At 33.1% G+C, this 20000-nt stretch overlaps 1 protein-coding gene across 9 annotated transcripts in view; it reads right to left on the reverse strand.

The window, feature by feature from the left end:
* Window positions 1-20000, reverse strand: part of LOC144971339 (uncharacterized) — a 140811-nt gene that overhangs the window by 7267 nt on the left and 113544 nt on the right. For all 9 annotated transcript variants that reach the window (XM_078912059.1, XM_078912055.1, XM_078912052.1 and 6 more), the window contains 15 exons: window positions 19545-19665; window positions 18188-18892; window positions 17230-17344; window positions 15764-15925; window positions 14359-14516; window positions 13638-13722; window positions 12423-12608; window positions 11618-11700; window positions 9592-9633; window positions 7633-7725; window positions 6821-7185; window positions 6241-6296; window positions 5596-5705; window positions 2741-4274; window positions 1234-1398 (listed from right to left, as the gene is read on the reverse strand). In XM_078912059.1, coding sequence (XP_078768185.1) covers window positions 1234-1398; window positions 2741-4274; window positions 5596-5705; window positions 6241-6296; window positions 6821-7185; window positions 7633-7725; window positions 9592-9633; window positions 11618-11700; window positions 12423-12608; window positions 13638-13722; window positions 14359-14516; window positions 15764-15925; window positions 17230-17344; window positions 18188-18892; window positions 19545-19665 — 3980 coding nt within the window. The remainder of the gene's footprint in view (window positions 1-1233; window positions 1399-2740; window positions 4275-5595; window positions 5706-6240; window positions 6297-6820; window positions 7186-7632; window positions 7726-9591; window positions 9634-11617; window positions 11701-12422; window positions 12609-13637; window positions 13723-14358; window positions 14517-15763; window positions 15926-17229; window positions 17345-18187; window positions 18893-19544; window positions 19666-20000) is intronic.

Consider the following 20000-nt stretch of genomic DNA (forward strand, 5'->3'; position numbering starts at 1 on the left):
TTGTCACAAGTGAGGATTATAAATATATGAAATATTAGTTCAAACTTAATCACATCAATCCATTAAGAATTTACAAAACTCAAAAGACTGTTTGGATAATACAACTAATTCCAACTGTTTGGGGAAAATAGTAAAGAGTTTAAGTTAAAGTAACAAATTTTTTATATAGATAGAAAGAACACGAAAAGTTACATTTCTACAGAAAAAGTGAGTTGAACGTCTCCAATGGCGGGTACAGTAGAAAACTAATTCCCTAATCTGCTATATCATGGTGGACAACCACAATATCATATTGTATCGTATCGTTTAAAAGCTTACGGGCTTTAAAAACCTTTAAATGCTCGTTGTAACTTTCATGCATAGATAACATTTTTCAAAGCTATATTCACAACATTCATAGTTAATTTGACAATTTTCCCCTACATATCAATATCATTAGAATAAATCTTTCACCTCATTTTCTCTGATCATTCTGTGCTGTAAAAGACAACAACAACAAAAAAAACAACCCATTTACCAATTCAAGTACCCAAATTATTGACATTTCCGACATTTCCTACTTTTTTCAGGCACAGGCACTGGTATATGAGACCCAAATCACCCAAAAAAACAGTCTTTCTTAAGCCAATGTTTCAAGTATTGAGTGATAACACTAGAACAAGCTACAAAAATTAGTATTATCAAAATATCAGTATGGCTGACACTTAATGAGACTGTGAAAATGTTAAATTATCGGACATCAGCACCATGTGCCTCAGTCTTAAGGATGGTTGGCAGACACAGCCTCCTAAAGTGTATGATTTTCCATAATACCGAGTTAATACTAGATCAGGGGATGATTCACGTATGAGGATTTTTTTTCCTGCTTGTGAGATTTATTACCATATATGAAATAAAATCACGGCATCAAAATTATTAATAGTGTGACAACTAATTCATTATTTTCATTTAGTGCCTTGTGTTAATTTTCAAAATAACACTGAGGAGACGAAAACAAAACAAATACACACACATGACTACACAAATAACAACATTTATAAAATATCGTTGTTTTTATAACGATTCCAATATCTGTTTAGTTTGTTGAGCATCTCTCTCGAAAATAAATCAAAATTGTACGAGAGACTTATCCACTGGAATAAATATTATGCCTGTAGGAAATATATTAACAATTCAATCGCTGCACAATCAACACCACTCTTGACAAAATGAAACAAAGAAGCTACCATTTACCTTCATCATTGCTGTAACAATTTTGACAATGTAATTTGTTCATTCGGACTCTAACATCTGCACCTTGTGCCCCAGTCCCTAAGGAGGCATGGCAGACACAGCATCTAAAACATTGTAGGTGGAAGAATATTCCTAGTGATTCAATCACCATGGCAGCACCAAAACCTGAAAAAAAGGCAAGGCCAGAATTAGTTTGTATATTTAATATAGCACAGTGTATTCCCATCACAGTGAAATTATGAAAGTTCTATTGAGAAAAAAACATTTGGAAAATAAAAGCGACAAATAGGAATGCTTATTTTCACACATGAAAACGGTTTTGCCCCAAGTCACCAAATTCAATGTTAGTTTGATATAGTTTAACATAATATGAACAAAAAGCTTTTAACACTGATATCTAGTACCTCAACTTCTTGTAAAAGCAAGCCACACACACATACACAAACACACATGCACACACACACACACACACGCACACACAGACACACATATATATATATATAAAAAATAAATTTGTCTCACTGACTTGTAGGGCAACATGTTTTATATATATATATATATTTTTTTTTAATAGTATCACAAAGCAAATCGGTTGTGCTGTGACTCATCAATGAGTATATAAACAACTGATAATCTAGTCTAGGTCAAAACGTCCATCTTCTTTTTTTTTTACATGTAATAAAAATATATATAAATAACGCTTCATCTCAATAATACAAACTCTAAACAAATCACATTAAAACACCATAATTGAAATAGGGGAATAGAAGCAACTAAAAAGTAGCTCTTCAGAGCCATAAGGCCCATGAAGCTAGGGCTTCTCCTGGTTTGAAAACTTTGGATAGGACTAGCTGCTAGTCTATCATAAAGTACTTTCTGTCAGGTCTAACAGACCCAGCTACCCAATAACAGCTGGGTAGACAGGGGAAGGGGTCAGAAAAAAAAATCTCAACTTCACAGGGATTGAATCATTGTGTGTCTCATTGTATGTGTGAGGCGAGGGCTCTACCAACTGAACTATCTGTACTCCCAAAAGCGACAAAAGCATAGAAACAATTCAATTCATTGAAGACATTTAAAGGATATATTTCATTGGAGATTTTAAAATTGTCAAGGATTCTAAGCATATGACATCTGGTGAAAGGAAGTTCGAAAAGTGAGAAGCCAAAAAGTAAAATGATTGCTCAACAACTTTTATAATGTATTTAGGTCTTATAAGAAGTTTTTGATCCTATTTCAATCTCAGATTTCGTTTAGGGATTAATAATTCTAAAAATGTGTTTTAAAAAGTGAGCATTTATAGAGCGCAAAATCCACTAGATATGCTCACACCAAATCAAACCAATAGCAACACTTAACATGTAGGATGGGACAAAAGTAAGGAGCCTTTTCCAACTATACGCCACTCAAGACCTTCTAATCTGAAGGCAAGTGTCACACCACAAGACTACATAGCCACCATGTTATCTAGTTTACATAGGGCGAGGAAAATAAAAAAAGATCTTACCTAATTCATCATTGCAGTGAGAACACAACTGTGACCCATTAACAGGAAGGCCATTTTCCTTTCCTGGACCAAGAGGGTTGTGAACAGGACCTGGGTTGTACCCCTGGGGAGGTGGGGGAACTCTGTTGAGGGTGGGGGGAGGGGGCTGCTGGATTTGATGGATGGGATTGACATTGTACTTGTTTGACAGATCATTTGGAGAATATGAAGTTTGTGGCTTTCGCATTGGTTGATCAGGATGTGGCTGATGATAATAATTGCTGCCGCCACCACCTCCACCACTCCGAGGTGAGACAGACCTGTTTGGAAATTGTTGTGATTGTAATGAGTGTTGTTGCTGGGGAGGGGGTATCAGCTCATTATCAGGATACCCGTCATCTGATCCCCTTGCTCCAGCTGTTTTCTGTAACAAAGTTTGACGTATTGCATGAGGCATGGATTCTGGGTTGTTGGTATTTGGATTTTCAGGATGGTTTGTGTTGCTGTTGTTGATGTTGTCCCTCCACCTGTTGCTGATATCGGGTAAAGGTTTGATAGGTCCGCTTTGAGAAGGTGGTCCTCTGGCACCTTGACCAGATACTCTCCTCCTCTCAGCTTCCTGCACTAACCAGTGCTCCTGAGGTAATCCATAAGCAGGTCGCCTTGGAGCTCCTCCACTTTCTCTATTTGAAGGTACTCTGGAATCTTGAGCTTGATATCTTGAAGGATCTTTCCACTCACCATCATCACGGAGTTTAGCTTTTGGAGCTGAGTTTAGAGGATGAGCCTGATTTTGACTTTTGATAGGAGGCTCTCTAGCAATGGGCATTCTGGTTTGAGCTTGATTTGTTGCCCTTGATTGGTTTTCCACCTGACTCACTCTACTAGCAACCGATTCTTGGAATGGTTTCTTATTCATAGCTAACATATCCTCTCGAGAAAACTTTCCTCCTTTAGGACCATCGAACCTGTCCCTTCTTCCATAATCAATATTTTGATACGATGGATTTGCAGTAGTATTTGGGTTACTAGTTGATACAGTTGTGTTAAACTGCGGCTGAACAAATGAATATGCAGGGTTATTGCCCGGTTTATAAGATCGAGGACTGTTGTAACTATTCCCAACTCCTCTGGGTTGTTGCTGAGGACTTCTTTGGCTAGTAGGAGGTGGCCATGTTGGCTTTGAAGACGAAGGCAATGGCCCTTGGTTGTTGCTAGAATTGGTAAAGTATGGGGATGAAGGTGATGGTGAAGATGTTGTTGATGATGGAAATTGAACGGGGCTGACGGACAAGGAGTTGACATACGGCGATGGCGATGATGATTGTAATGATGACTGCACCTTGTTATTTTGAGGATTGGAAGAGTAAAGAGAGGAGAAATTAGACTGTTGCGTTCGTTGAGAAAATTCATGTTCTTGTGGTGGTGGAGGAGGTGGGAATGAATGCTGTTGTTGCTGTTGAATTGCTTGCTGCTGTTGTTGTAATTGCTGTTGGCGTTCTCTAAATTCCTCTTGCTCTCTTCTGAATCTTTCCCTTTCTTGTCTTAAAAGTTCCTGCATGCAAGAAAAAAAATAAAGATGACTGATACAACCTGGTCTATGCATGGATATAAATAAAAATATAAATAATAAATAGTAATAAATAATAACCTGTATCATAGTGAATTGATCAAATGCAAGAGCAAATCAAGACATAAATATACAAAATTTTAAATAAATATTTATCTTCTTTTCTAATCTTATCTTCTAAAAGGCTTAATTAGGATAATTTATCCTTTCAATACCTTATATGTGGCAAACATCAGAAACTGCCAGACAAAGCAGAGAGAAAAATCAAATCAAATCAAATCAAATGTTTATTTTAGGTCATTGGCCAATAGTCGTAACATCTCTCTGAACAAATTATTCGAACAATTATAATAATAATAAAGGGATAACATTCTTTTTTAGTAATCGTTTATAACTTAAAAAACAAGCAATAATAATAATAATAACATAAGACATAAAAGAAAACAAAATAATCATCCCAAAAAAATCAGCTTGCCTCGACCGGAGATTGAAGCTCAGACCTCCTTATTACCGTTCAGATGTGCTACCTTTACACCACATGATATTGCTCCCTGATTTGTCATTTGTCACTTATACATAAGATGATATTGAAACATGCGATCTAATTTGTCATTTGTCACTTATACATAAGATGATATTGAAACATGCGATCTAATTTGTCATTTGTCACTTATACATAAGATGATATTGAAACACGCGATCTGATTTGTCATTTGTCACTTATACATAAGATGATATTGAAACATGCGATCTAATTTGTCATTTGTCACTTATACATAAGATGATATTGAAACATGCGATCTAATTTGTCATTTGTCACTTATACATAAGATGATATTAAAACATGCGATCTAATTTGTCATTTGTCACTTATACATAAGATGAGATTGAAACAATCTTAATAAATCACATTTGTTTTTGATTATGATAAACATTAATCATATTCATATCTTAATGGATTAAATTCTTTATGATCAGCTTCTTAAATTTGCCATCACAACCAGCATTTCTCGTTTCAGATTTAACGCTATTCCAAATGTTCACTGTACGATGAACAAAAGAATTTTGACAAAATTTAGTCTTACACCTTGATATAAATTTTATTTTATATCCGTCCAAAATTTCAATTTAACATTTCATTATTTTAAGTAAATTTTATCTCCCTTAATATTGCAGGTAAGCATTTGCTGGCACAAGACAATTTGTTTTTAAGTATAAATACTGGCATTATATATATAAATCATTTTCTTTCCCTAACATCGCATTTTAAAGCGTTGTTGAATTATAATATATATGCCTTCATTACCTCTTGCTCTTGTAAACGTCTCTCTTTGTCTTGAATGATTTTCATCTTCTCCTCTTCAAGCTGTTGTAACCTCTGTCGCTCTTTTTCCTCTTGCATTCTCATATTGGAATCTAAAATAATAAAATAATAAATGAGTAAATACATAAATAAGTTAACACATATACAACAAAACAACTAAGAATATTTTTAAAAAACGAAAAACACTGTTAAAAACAATCTTCAAAGAGATATCAAAATAAAGGTGTTATAATTAAATAAAAGTTGATTTTTAAAAAACGAGTAAAAGCCAGACTTTTTAAAAACTTAAGATAAAGGTACTTATTTAACATGAAACAAAATGTAATGAAAAAATTCAAAAGAACATGTAAGAAACACAATGTAAATAATCTCAAAATGAACCATTTGTTCTACTGGGTTTGTTTTTTTTGGTACTTTTCTTTATCCAGCAGAGCTTAATTTTTCAACATACCTAATTTTACATTCTATCTCCTTCATTATCTTGTTTCGTTATTAAGATATATGAATTCTCTTTTTAAAAATAAAATCAAAATAATTGTAGATTTATTCTATTTGAATATTCATTGTATTTCAATGTTAACTACTGCACTATATGATTTTTACACTTATTAGACTTCTTGTACATACCGTCACCTGATTTTGGTGCCAATTTTACTTGAAATTCCAAAGGAGTCCCTTGTTGTCTGAGAAAAAAATCATTCATCAATATTTAAATATGGCAAATTTTAAATGGGTAAAACAGCGACCCATATCAATATAGAATAATGAAACTTAGCATCACAGCAGAACATGATTCTTATAAAAACATGTTATCAATTTCCAAAATTTGAAAAAAATTGTTTTTAAAAATAATTTAATTGTTAATTTTAATCAATTAAGATGTTAAAAATAAAGAATTAAATTCATAGAAAAAAATGTTCAGAAAATATTTTTAGAGAACAGAAAGATTATTTCTTAAGTTAAAAAAATAAATGACACAAACGATTTTTTGTTTAGTTTCATTATGTATTTGCCATTGAACTGTATTCTAGTTGTCAGCTATAAGAGGAGATTGAGTGCATAACTTGAAATGAAAATGACATAAAATAGAGGTAGAAAAGAAAACTATCAAGATTGCTCAAATGCTATACCAAAGATATGCATTGTCATCTTCTGGCAGCTGAAGAAATGAAATAATTAAGGAAAAATAAAGTTCCCAAATACTCACGCAGGACTGCTCCTATTTCTGGGATCAATGATGATGACATCATTTCCTTGCTGGCGTGGAATACTGAAAGAAGCTGGGGTGATGTTGTATTTGTCTTTGGGTTCGATGCTCAGCGTCATGGATGTCACATGACTAACATTGGAAGACTCTGGATCGTTGTCATGGTGGGGAGCTGCAGGTGGTGCTGCTGCCTGCTGGTATGAGGAGGAGGTGGATGAGGATAACATCGGTGGCTCATTGAATGATGACAGTGTTGGTGGGGTTGTGGCCGCAGCTACTGTTTCTTGAATTCGGTTGCGTCTTTGGATACGCCTCTCTTCTAAAATACGAGCTTTATCTATTTCTGGTTGGAGGAATTCCTGCTCCTGGTAAGGGGGGGAGGAACAACCGAAATATGGATCTTGAATTTCATCTTAAATTTGAGTGTGATTTAATCTTTTCACATACTGTAAAATATTCTATAAGCATTCTGTTGTTTTTTTTTTTCACGCCATATGATGTTAGCTTAATTTTTTTTTTTAATTAGCATATCATCATCATCATCATCATCATCATCCTCCTCCTCATTATCATTATGATTATGATTATGATTATTATTATTATTATTATGATTATTATTATTATTATTATTATTATTATTATTATTATTATTATTATTATTATTATCATTATTATTATTATTTCAATTAGAGAAATTGTTTTCGATAATCAAAACAAAAATCAAAATGTAATTGCAACTAGACGCACAATACACTTAGAACAAAAAAAAATGCAGCAAATATACACCAATTATTGACAATCTCCAAGTTTACCTGTTTTCTTTTTTCCTCTGCTATCTGTTCAGCTACCTTAAGGGATTCTTCATACTGCCTCTTTATTTCCGTTTGTTGAGCATCAAAATCGGCCTGAAATATTTGAGATTAGATATCAGCCTGTTATAGGCTTTAATTTTTATTCTTATGGACATCACATTCAATAACACCACACAGAACTCTTCATAATGGTTTAAGAAACTATAAGATGGCTCCAATATTAATATGAGGAAAGGAACATTGGCCACTGTATGTGATGGTATCAAAATAGCTTTTATGGATTGTATTTTTTCACCAGGAGTCTGAGATAAAGCTGTTGAGACATATTATTTAAAAATAAAAAAGGCGTCCATGATCCAGAGCACTCAATATGATTGTTTTTAGTTTTAGTGACGATTGGTGCAGAAATGGAAAAACTCTATATATTTTTCTTCCTCAAGGACATTGCATTTGGGATAGAAGGTATTATCATGTAAATAAGCATCTTAATGAGGTCTATCAATAATGTTTACCTAATGAAACAATTATCCTGCATAATTGTGTCATAATTTATTACAAATAATACAAAATTCAAACGTTCTGATAATAGGTATTAATACCTAAATTCAATAGATAACCGAGTGTATTGTGATTCAAATCAGGCACTAACGATGAAAGCAAGATGATTTCACAAATTAATACGATTTCAAAAGCATAAAATCCCATAGCTCTTTGACAATTAACTGAGTTAAGTTCTTTAATTCGGGACGTTCTCAACGCCACATTATCTATCTTAGTTGAGATGTAATTAACAAAATGCAGGCATTTCCATTTTCATCAATAATTCTAACATTAGAAGAAAAAAAAATTAGAAATCAGAAGTAACATCATTGCAATCAAAAGCAATGGTTGATGGTTATTGTTAAGATAGAAAAAACGACCAACTATTTCTGGGTTTGTCGGATTTTCTTTTTATTATAGTCAGACATAAATGCAAAATGCAAATGGCTCCATTGTGAAAAACTTTCACAAACACGGAGGCATAAATAGTTATTTTCCCACAAAGTTCACAAAATAAAATGTTAAATAATATTCCTAGAATAATTAGCTTGCTTTACTAATAATGTAAATATTTACAGTTTCTGATTATTTGGGGTTTTTTAAAATCGTCCTAATACTTAAAAGGAAACAAAAAGAGAAAATTAGTTCAAATTCTTCATTGTTTGTGTTTGTTTTCTAGAGTTAACAAGTCACTTTAAATGCTTTCTGTGTCATGTTAACGAATACATTATAAGCTTAAGGCCTTGTTTTGTTAAGATTTTTAGGAAATTGATTTATTTGGTTCTGAGGGGTTATGAAATTTGTCACAGCTGTTAAAAATAGAAATCAGTTACTGGGGGTCAAACTAATTTTAGTTAATTCTTCAAAATAGAAATTGTAGCTGCTGTTCAGATTCTTCTTATTTCTTAGACAAATATATTTCAGCTGGGCTAAACACTTTTTCTAGTTAATTATTGAATAATGATATTCTAGCTGAGTGTCAAACTTTTCTATTCACTTCTTAGACAAAGAGATTTTTTAGTTATTTCTTAAACGAAGACAGGTGATTTCTGGCACCATATTAGATACTCAACAAAACTTATTTCATTATTCATATAAACAAAAATAATCTTATTTTGTCGTTAGGGGGCAAAATGGCCGAGTGGTTAAGGCATTGCACAGTGACCCGGAAAGTCCCGGGTTCGAGTCCCACTTTTGGTACTTTCATTTTTTTTCCTTGGGCAAGATTACTCATCCCCAATTTACTCACTTGGAAAACATGGGTGATTCTTGTTGACATCAGATATCTTGGTAGATGGGTTATCTATATTTCTTCATGAAATCCTAGGTGACGGTATCTAATGATGCCGTAGCGGAAGGACATAATTTAGACAAGTAAACATCTGATTTTTACGTTATTTTTATTTTTATTTTGATTACCTTGCCATCAGTAGTGTCATGCTGAGAGTCCCTTTCATCAGGCTGCAACACACAAAGACATGCACAGGGTTAGGCCTTGACGCAGTCAGGCAGTAGTAGTAGTTTGGACATGCAAGTTTTTAGATTAGACAAACATTCATTTGTACATGCAGAATTACAGTCTAATGGCATCATGAAAATGCTGACAATTTGTAACTCATCGTTTCAAAACGGTAATGTGTCTGGATAAAACCTGATACATATGATTGAGTTTAAAACTCAGCATATACGATTTTAAATAAAATAATTGATTTCATTGATAAAAAAAAAACCAACAACTGTAACTTAAAACTTCCAAATCTTATATTTCCTCAATTTTGATTATTTGACGTTAGTAGACTTTAGTTTTTATCCTCCAGTCCATTCCAGACATTGACACAGCTGGAACATTAGTTCTCGGTATTGTAAAAATATCACATGATACACATTTAATATGCACAACTTTTGTTGGGTTTTTTTTTCTGTTTATTATTATTATTTTTTTTTTTAATGTAAATAAAGGAGAACAATCGAGTCGATGTCATTAGACTGTACAAATAAACAACAAAAGATTTCAATTGTTATCGCTCATGCTCCACAAAAAGAAAATGATCGTGTCTAAGGTAAGCATTACTTAAATCGTATATGATTGTTCTAGTGAGTATGAAGTCGATGGCACATGTGGGAAATCAAACTATTCATCATTATTTACTCTTTTCCCTCATACTCCTTAATAAAAATCAATGCAAAAAAAAAAAAAAAAAGATAAAACAAATTTTTTTTAAAAATTAATAAAATCAAAAAGAAACAAAACAAAAAAATAACAAACAAACAAATAAAAAAATAAAATAAAGATGTAAAGTCAACAATTTTTTTAAATTTAAAGTAAAAGAGATTTTATAAATGTAAATAAACCAAGCAATGTGTCTTACAGGAAAGAGCTCTCTTAAAGACCAATACTCAAAATATCTAACATGCTAGATGCAGAAGCGTTAAAAAGACCAGAAAGATTGAAAAGAAAGTCTTATTAAACCAATTCAGTTTGCCATTGAAAAATAAAATCAAATATGATGAGAATGGCGTTTAATAAAAGTATTAGATCTTTTTTCACTTTGCTGTATGAATTAGTTACAAAAAAAAAAAAAGAAAGAAGAAAACTGAATAGCAATTCGTTTAATATGACATGATCTTGGAATAGGAGCACAATGACAAAATAGCCTACAGTGGTTAAGCTAGTAAAATCTGACGATCTTAAAAATATTAAAAGCACACAGGTGCTTGCATTACTTCAACATAATTTTCTTTAGCAAAGGTTTTACAGATAAATAAAGTCATCTTTTAAAATAAGATTGGACAATTCAATTTAAGTATTTGGTGGTATAAATTACGATGAAGAGTAAAAAGAAGGAGTATATGAAATCAAAATATTACAGTATAATTTTTAAAATCTATATAAATAAGCTTTTAACTGGAATTTTAAAATCAACAATTGTTATAGTGGAAAGAAAAATAACCCAAAAGAACAAGTAATGAAACGATATGAAAGCAAACTAGCAAACAAGTACTAATCTCCATAAAATAATAATAACAATAATAATAATAATAATAATAATAATAATAATAATAATAATAATAATAATAATAATAAAAATAATAATAATAATGATAATAATAATAATAATAATCATAATAATAATAATAATAATAATAATAATAATAATAATCATAATAATAATAATAATAATAATAATAATAATAATAATAATAATAATAATTATAACAACAATAATAATAACAACAACAATATGGAGACTTTTATAACTTAGAAATTGTTAGATCAGCAACTTTAAATGTATTTTTTCACAATTTTATGTTTATATGATAATAGAGCAGGAGAAATAATTGTTAATATGGGAATGATGAACAGATAAGGGATGAGTGAAGGTGCTGTGCCCTGAGGAGTGCATTGAAATGATAGGCGTGTATGTGACGGAAAGTTCAAACATACCATTCTTTGCTGATCCTGTTGTTTGTTCCATTCCTCCTGCATGTTGTCCCATGGCTTCGTCATTCGGAATTTTGTATCTTCGTCTTCAATAAAATAGAAGATTAAAATTCATTGCTTATTTCTACCACATTTCACTAATTGACAAAAATTCATTGCCCATTTTTACCACATTTCACTTATTGACAAAATAAATTACAATAATGATAAAGGGAAAGATCCATAATTTCTAAAGATCTGCTTCAAGGGAAAAGGAATTTGCAATAAATAAATTTAATAACTTATTTCAGAGCAACAATCCCTATCATTTTTCTAAATCTGATCATATGTCTTCTTGCACATGTTTTTTCTTGAATGTGCTTCATTCCAAAGATTTAACATACATAATCCATAAAAAAATATTGTACTGGATTGAAAAATAAAGTTCTTCGGATCAATAATACTCTCTGGAATGTTAAACAGACAACAGCAATTGCTTGCTACCCTTTGAATAGGATGCTAGTCTACTATTACAAAGTATTTCTTTCAAGCTCTAACACTGCTGGGACAATAAAGGGTTGGAGAAAAAATCCTTTACCATAACTATCTGATATACTATTATTTTTCTTTAGAAATCTATGTAACCAATGTCCCTTTTTCTATCGAATAATAAAAAATTAAATCTTGCAAAGAAACGAAAGAAAAAGTATTTAACTAACAATTTTTTTTTCCTATTAAATAATGGAAAATTAAACATAGACTATCTGTGTTACAACAAAAAAAAAAAAAAAAAGAAAAAAAAAAAAAAAGAAAATATAATATGACTCACTCGTGTTATTATCTACTTTAGGAATTGGTGCATTCAAGCTGATCTTCTTGTACACTGGAGAGTCTGAGGAATCCAGACTTGGGCTGTTCTCAAAAGCGTACTCGTTCCTCTGTCTTTGTCTCTGCCATTTGCGTAGAATTGCAGGTGGTCCTCCGTCTTCTTCCTCTTCATCATCTTCTTTACTGTCTGTTTGATATATATCAGGAAAGTGGAGCACAAAGGAAATAAAACTTATTTGTAAAATAAAATGATATTGATGGTTACAACTTTTAATAGAGAAGATGCAAGACACACAGAAGACAATTCAAATTGGCATTTATTAATTGCCTCCATGTCCCAAAGCAGGGGGTCCCTATTGCTCATTTGGTAGAGCACTTGCTTCACATTCAACGGGACTGAAATCGATCACAGGTGAAGTCGCAATTTTTTTCGGACCCATCTGTCCACCCAGCAGTGATTATTGGGTAGATGGGTCTGAAAGATCTGGTTCAAAGTACTTTGCAATAGTCTGGTTTCCTATATAAAGGGTAGCCAGCAATTACTTATTTTTCACTTTATAAGTAAGATGTGAGGAGGAAGGAGAGGACGAAAAAAGCTATAGTCTGGCATCCAGATTGGCCATGTTGTTTCTGAGAAGAAATCTCTAGCTAAGCTATTTGTGATCTATACAAGGCAACAAGTCATTCAGATTTTGACAACTTTCTAATTGTACAAGTTTGATTTACACGTTAGTTTCTTTCTTTAAGCAGTTCAATGATTAGTATATCACCAGTTAATGCCTATTAAAACACATGGAAAATATTAAACAAACAACTGCAGGATTATCATCATTTGAGATTCCTTTAATTCTGGGACTCTTTAAAGACCCTTCAAGTCGGACATATATTATGTCCAGTATTAGATTCCTCATTTTGAACACTAAAATCAGCCACACCATTTGTCTAGAATAAAAAAAACCCCATAAAAAGTCATATTTAAGAAAAAAACCAACAAACAAACACCATCTAAATTAAAAATTTAATCAATTTTTTAAAAAACAACCCCCCCCCCCCAAAAAAAAAAAAAACAAAAACAAAAACAAAAAAAAAAACAAAAAAACAAGAATGAATTTGGTCCCAAAGTTGTCTGAAGTAAATTGTAACAAAAGAGCTTAGAATATTTTTCCAATACATTCTAATATTATTCTCATGGAGTATGACATTTTCTTCCATTTACCTTGAATATTGACTGGTTGTGAATTGAAAATTTGTGGAGCAGATTTAACTCGGTCAACATGTACTGCTTGTATCTCCTCTGATACCTGAAAGGTAAAATTTGAACAATGTTCTCACTGGGATAAATAATTCATAAACTGATATCGGAATCTGTTAAATTGGTGGCCTTTTTGGTTCCACAGAACAGTGTCTTGTCATGAAACATCAAGCGATGTTGAGTATGATCAGTTATCATATGGGTGACAATTTTTGCAAAACTATGGCCCCTGCATTGCCTCCTTTGGTGATGTACTTGACACACATTAACTCACTTAACTTTGCACTAACTTTCAACAATTTTCTATAACAAGAGATGAAGTGAGTAGAAAAGTGCCAGAAGACAATAGAGAATAAGAATTTTCGCGGCGGTGGTGGGGTTTGAACCTGCGACCTTATTGGTACGACAACTCCGCCTGGCAGGTGAGAGCGTGGCTCTACCGTGTGAGCTATCCACGAATACAAAAATATTCGTATCAAACCCAAGTCATTTCTAGAGCTCTCTCTCACCCACTTCTGGAGATCGCGGCTTCGCTCGCCACACAACCATCGCGAAGTTACTTGACCAGCAATTTTCTATGCATTGTTGTATTTGGTGTGAGCAGTTTCAGCAATCAATATGATATTATGAATGTTAAGAAAGGTAGCGAAAGGGCAATAACTCATTTAAATATGGCAATCTCTACCTCAACAACAGGTTCTGGTTCTTTGGTGTCAGGCTCTGGCTGAGAATATTGCTGTCTTTGAGAGTTGGGGGTGATAACATCTTCATTCTGCTGATCCAAATCTTCCTCTCCTTCATCACTGGACGATGTCATTTCGTCTTCTTCATCGCTCAAATCATCTTTTTTTTTTGTCAAAAAAAAAGGACATTAAAAAAATTATGAGAACAAAAACAATCATTCAAAATTAAATGGTTTAAATTAATTTATCTTATGCATACTAATTATTTGAATTCTTTTATAAAATGAAACTGCTTGCCTCTACATATCCACAGAAAACAATAAGATTTAAAAAACTAAAGAGAATGGTTTTGAATCAGCAAGTAGCTAACACGAAAACGGAATAAAAAGCATCAGAGATGGCAGCATCTTTTTAAGTAGAAGTTGGATCAGACACAAAGGAAAAGTATGTGCTGAAAATGGGATCAGAAGTTTTTTTTTTTTTTTTTTTTTTTTTTTGTTTTTAAGAGTTTTACGGCGCTTGCAACACATTTAGGTTATATCAGCGCCAGTAAAAAGGAAGAAAATGGGATAATAATAAGTTCTAGAATTACATTAAAGCACCCAAGAGAAAGGAAGACAAAGGGGAACTGGGAACAAATAGGGATCAGATGCAGATTCCAAGAGCAAACCATCAATGTACTTAGTTTGAGATCACCTATAAGTCTCATCCGGACACAAGCACAAAATCCAATAAAGAGGAATACACTCAAATGCTTACATTATACATTAAAAATAACAAACATAATAATACATAATAGAGAGATGATTTACAAGGAAAAAAATATCATCTCCCAAAACAATAACTATGCATTTGACTGTTTCCCTCCCAGCTAGGACTCAGGCCAGGGCCAGGACAAAACCAAGTAATCTCACACCAAGACAAAGACAGAAAGTAAGTTGGAAAACAGATATAGGGGATAGAAGACACAGCAAGTACCTCCCTGCCCACTATGGGAGGTCAGGAACCCCACCCAGTGGGATCAGAAGATAATCAAAATTATACTAAGGATTAGCACTTGGAGTTTTTAAAAAAGTAAATAAAGACAATTAAGGGTGGTGAGTTAAAACCATTTATCACACAATAGAATAAATAGCCTGCCAAAAATACATGTTAACATCATGTGGTCTATTGGAATTTCGTTTTCTGGTCCATTTCCGATCTGTAAAATTTGGTTCTCTTCGGTTATATCAAAATTAAATGGGTTTATCATATTTATGAGATCGATGAAATGTACGTCACTCTTTCAATTGGAAATTGGCACAACTTAAATGTTGAGATTTTCGCTCTAAATGAAAAAAAAAAATAAAGGTCTATTGTTAATACCTATTCTCAACACACAAATCTCTATTCACATCACAGACTCACCAGAAGACCTTTCTCTATGAACTTTGAGTTCAATGAATCCTTTCCCAACAGCCTTGGCTACCATGTCCCCAACTTCCATGGACGTCTTGTCAGTGACGTCGCACTGGTTGATGCTCACTATTTCGTCCTTCACCTTCAGTTCACAAATGTCTGCACCACTTCCTATGAGTAGTATTAAAAAAGATGGTTTGAAATCAAAAGTGTGTTTGTGTGTGTGTGTGTGTGTGTGTGTGTGATGGACTGATTATATGTTTGTGTGTAAAAAATGTATACATTGAATTCAATTAAAACCTATAATGAAAAAAAAAGAATAGACGTAGATATAAATTGATTCTTTGAACGTTTCGCCTTTGTAAAAAAAATTAAAAGACATCAAAAAAAAAAAAAATAAATAAAAAATAAAAAAGACAAGAACACAGGAATTTCAACAATTGCATGCTCATCCCAATGTTTGCTTACTAATCATCAATGTCCGATTTACTTTTAAATAAATATAGACCTTAAATTCTGGTTTTGTTTTGTTTTAAAGCACATTATCTTTTAATATAAAAATCAGAATGCTCAAAATTTTTTTTTTATGAACGTTGTCAAGATTTCATTATTGCATCACCATCAATCTTGCAACAAAGAAGAAGATCACCATATGTTAAAGCCATGAAAATGTAAATAAAAGCATTTTAAAAATCATTGTCCTAATTATATAACTCTATCAATTCAGTCAAATGGATTACGATTACTGTCAGTGAGCACTGATTTGGGGGGAAAGCAAGGATGGTTTCTTGGCACATTGTTCCTTAAGTGACCTAAAAGTTTTGAGAGACAATACCCCCCCCCCCCCCCCCCCCCCACCAGCACCAAAAGATATACAAAGAAAAACAAAACTCCAGTACATTTAACAAAATATTTGGCTCATTTGAAAGGTCATTAGGAGATCTGAGGTTTGATTCCCAGTCGAGGAATAATTATTTTTTTGGGGGGGATGATTTCCTTTCTGTTTTGTCTGGAACTGTTTTATACATGCCCTTACAGAATTTTATCTCAAACCAATACCTGTTCTCAAATTTGTCACTATTTGAAAAAACGTTGGATATGATCTCACAATTTAAATTTCCCTGTACGTTATTTTACACATGAAGGAAACAAATATGTAGGGAGACCACCAACATCAATAGTAACTACCCTGCACCAGGATCTCTCTACACATCAGAAATTTCTGGATTAAGATGAGGCAGAATTAATCCCTGAAGAACTAAGAAATAATGCAGTGCCCTCCGTACTAAAGTCACAACAAGATCTTGACAGCCTCAAAACTCTGGCCCAGGACCGTGACCAATGAAAATAATTAACAACATGGATGGAGAGAGCAGCTATACTTATCAATTATGACTGAATCACACAATTCTCGGCAAGCATCATTCGGACTGCGAGGCTTACTACTACTACTACTACTATTTTATACATCCTACCTAAAGAAACTTTGGACACGGTCAATGGTTTTTCTTGGTCTGTTCCTCCGGTGAAAATAAATCCAAAACCTTTATCATCATTTGGTTTCTGTCTGATCTTTATAGTTTTTTCCACCTGTGAAAGAGATAATTTATTTCACTATAATTTAAGCTTAACTTTAAAATAAAAGTTATGTTAAAGTGTTTTGATGAAATCCAGTTTTTTTTATTGACTGCCAAAGGCCTTAACAACTTTAGGTAAAATGCTTTAATAAAAATCTTACAATCCGTTCAATAACATGATATGGTGCTACGACTTGTTGATGCAAAGGTTACTTAAGAAACAAAAATAAAAATCTTTTAATAGTGATGAAATAGAGAGGAGAGAAACAGAAAGAAAGAAGAGAGAGAGAGAGAGAGAGAGAGAGAGAGAGAGAGAGAGAGAGAGAGAGAGAGAGAGAGAGAGAGAGAGAGAGAGACAGAGAGAGAGAAAGAGAAAGAAAGAGTGAAAGAGAGAGTGGAGAAAGAGGGAGAAAGATAAGGTGTACTGCATGTGGCATAAGTATAAACATATATACACTACAACTTGAGATTCTTTCGAATCAATACTTTTTTTGGTGGAGGGAACTATGTGAGATTTTAAACTATGTATCTTATTTTTAAATGCGTTGACCCTTCAGTCTTTTAGCATGTAGCAGAACATGCATTGACACATTTTAATGGTCATGCTATTATTCAATTATTCCTCTTTAAGATATTTGCACAATAACTGGTTGTATCCATTCTCTCTACATTTCCACATAGTTATAAGGAAAGTTCATGTGTGATGTAATAAAGAAGCAGCTGTGATAAATGAAAAAAAAAAAGAATAATAATAAATCTCAAAAACTTTTTAAAAAGTGAAGAAACATTCATATTTACAGTAAAAAAAAAAAAAAAAAAAAAAAAAAAAAAACAACAGACTAGGCAAAGACTTCACCTGTTTGAGACGGCTGCCATCAGCATTTCTCTTGGAATCTGAGGAGGCAGATTTGGATCGTTCCCGAACAGAATGAGACACTGTGGACTGGGCTGGAGAAGGTTCTTCATTCTGGTCAAAACTATTGCGGTAGTTATTGAAATTGTTATTGTTTAAATTCATACTTCTCTCTGATCCATTTTGAATATCTAAAGAAGTGTCTTTATAAGATGAATTCTGAAAATTTTTCATGCGGGCCTTAAGGTCAACTCTTTCATTATAGCCTTGTTTAGGAGCTGATGCTGAGGACTGAGTCTCTTGAAATTTATTCATGATACTCCCTATTTTACTTTGTGTTCTTGGCCCAACACTTTTGAAGCTCTCACTTCTATTGATTAAATCTTGTGCTGATGAACTATTTCCAGAAGATCTTGATGCTTGTTGTTGAGGTGCTGAAAAACTACGCCCGATAGATTCCTGCTGCATAAAATCATTGTTTGCATCTTTTGAATTATAGGCTGATGACCTGTACATATTGGACGTTGGTAAATAGTTCTTGTGTTTGTTAAAGCCGTTTTCATTTTCTTTGTTGTTATTGATTTCTTCATCTTCTGACTCTGAGCTGTCACTGCCTTCTTCTTCCTCTTTGTCATCTTTTGCGTCTTTCTTTTCTGCTCCAACTTCATCTCTGGCCCATGGGGCAATTTCTGCTCGAGGTTTGTGTGACTGAAATAAAATGAGGTGAAATTAGTAAGTTGGCAACGACGTGTTTCAACTCAACATCCTCTATGTTTTATTTAAAACTCATAACTTTATCTTATAAAAAAGAAAATTCTGTATGTTTTCAGATTAATTTCATTATAAGTATTTTGCAGAAATGCCATATACCATTACAAATGACATGCAAGTAAACTGTTCGCAGATATGCAGCTATATGACAACTCACCTTCGGAAAGGAAGCTTCAGGGTTCGAGTCCTGATCTGAGTGGTGCAAAGTGAAGTCTTTGGAAAAGGCTCATTACTACCATTCTCTCACCTTAATCATATGTAAAACCTGGCCATTATCTGCATTGCCTATGCCCCCCCCCCCCCCCCCCCCCCCACACACACACATAAAAAAAATAATTTTTAAAAAAATTTAAAAAATTGGTATTATGTCCAATCAGGCATCATGTCTCACACTAAATGTGTTGCTGTTAGCTATATTCTCCTTGTAAAGCACCTTTAGCACGTTTAGTGGATATCGTACTATATAAATGCTCAAGTTTCAATAGGTAATAAATATCCTTTTAGGACTGATCTTTATCTAATTATATATCATCTTGCAAAGTCGGGATAAAAGCTTGTTGAAGACATTTATATTACATTCAATTCTCACCACAGTTGATGTAGCATCTGAACTTGTCTTGTCACTAGATTTTGTAAATGAAAAAATGTCATCGTCTTCCTCGTCGTCATGTATGGGATAAAAGCGACGCCCAGTACTTTTTCTTCTCTCTCTGTGAATAGAGGATGATAAATCAAATGTTATATTTACAAGTAACCTAGGTAAGATGTCTCAAGTATACATGAAGGCAATTTAGCTGTTGGATCAGCATGGGAAAATGTGGCCTACATCATCAAACTCGTATTATATCGAAATGAGAGGTAAGAAGAGCCCATGGATCCAGAGCATGGCGTACTTATGATCCAGAGTAAAACCCAGTTTCTAAAGTGTGAAATGGACAATAGAAATTGCTCATTACCCTTTGGATAGGATGCTAGTCTATCACAAAGTTCTACAGATCCAGCTTTTCAATCACTCCTGGTGGACATGGCAAGGGGGGGGGGGGGT

Source organism: Berghia stephanieae, chromosome 4 (genome assembly GCF_034508935.2).
Source record: "Berghia stephanieae isolate SIO BIC M18660-M18661 chromosome 4, UCSD_Bste_1.3, whole genome shotgun sequence".
Classification (NCBI taxonomy): domain Eukaryota; kingdom Metazoa; phylum Mollusca; class Gastropoda; order Nudibranchia; family Aeolidiidae; genus Berghia; species Berghia stephanieae.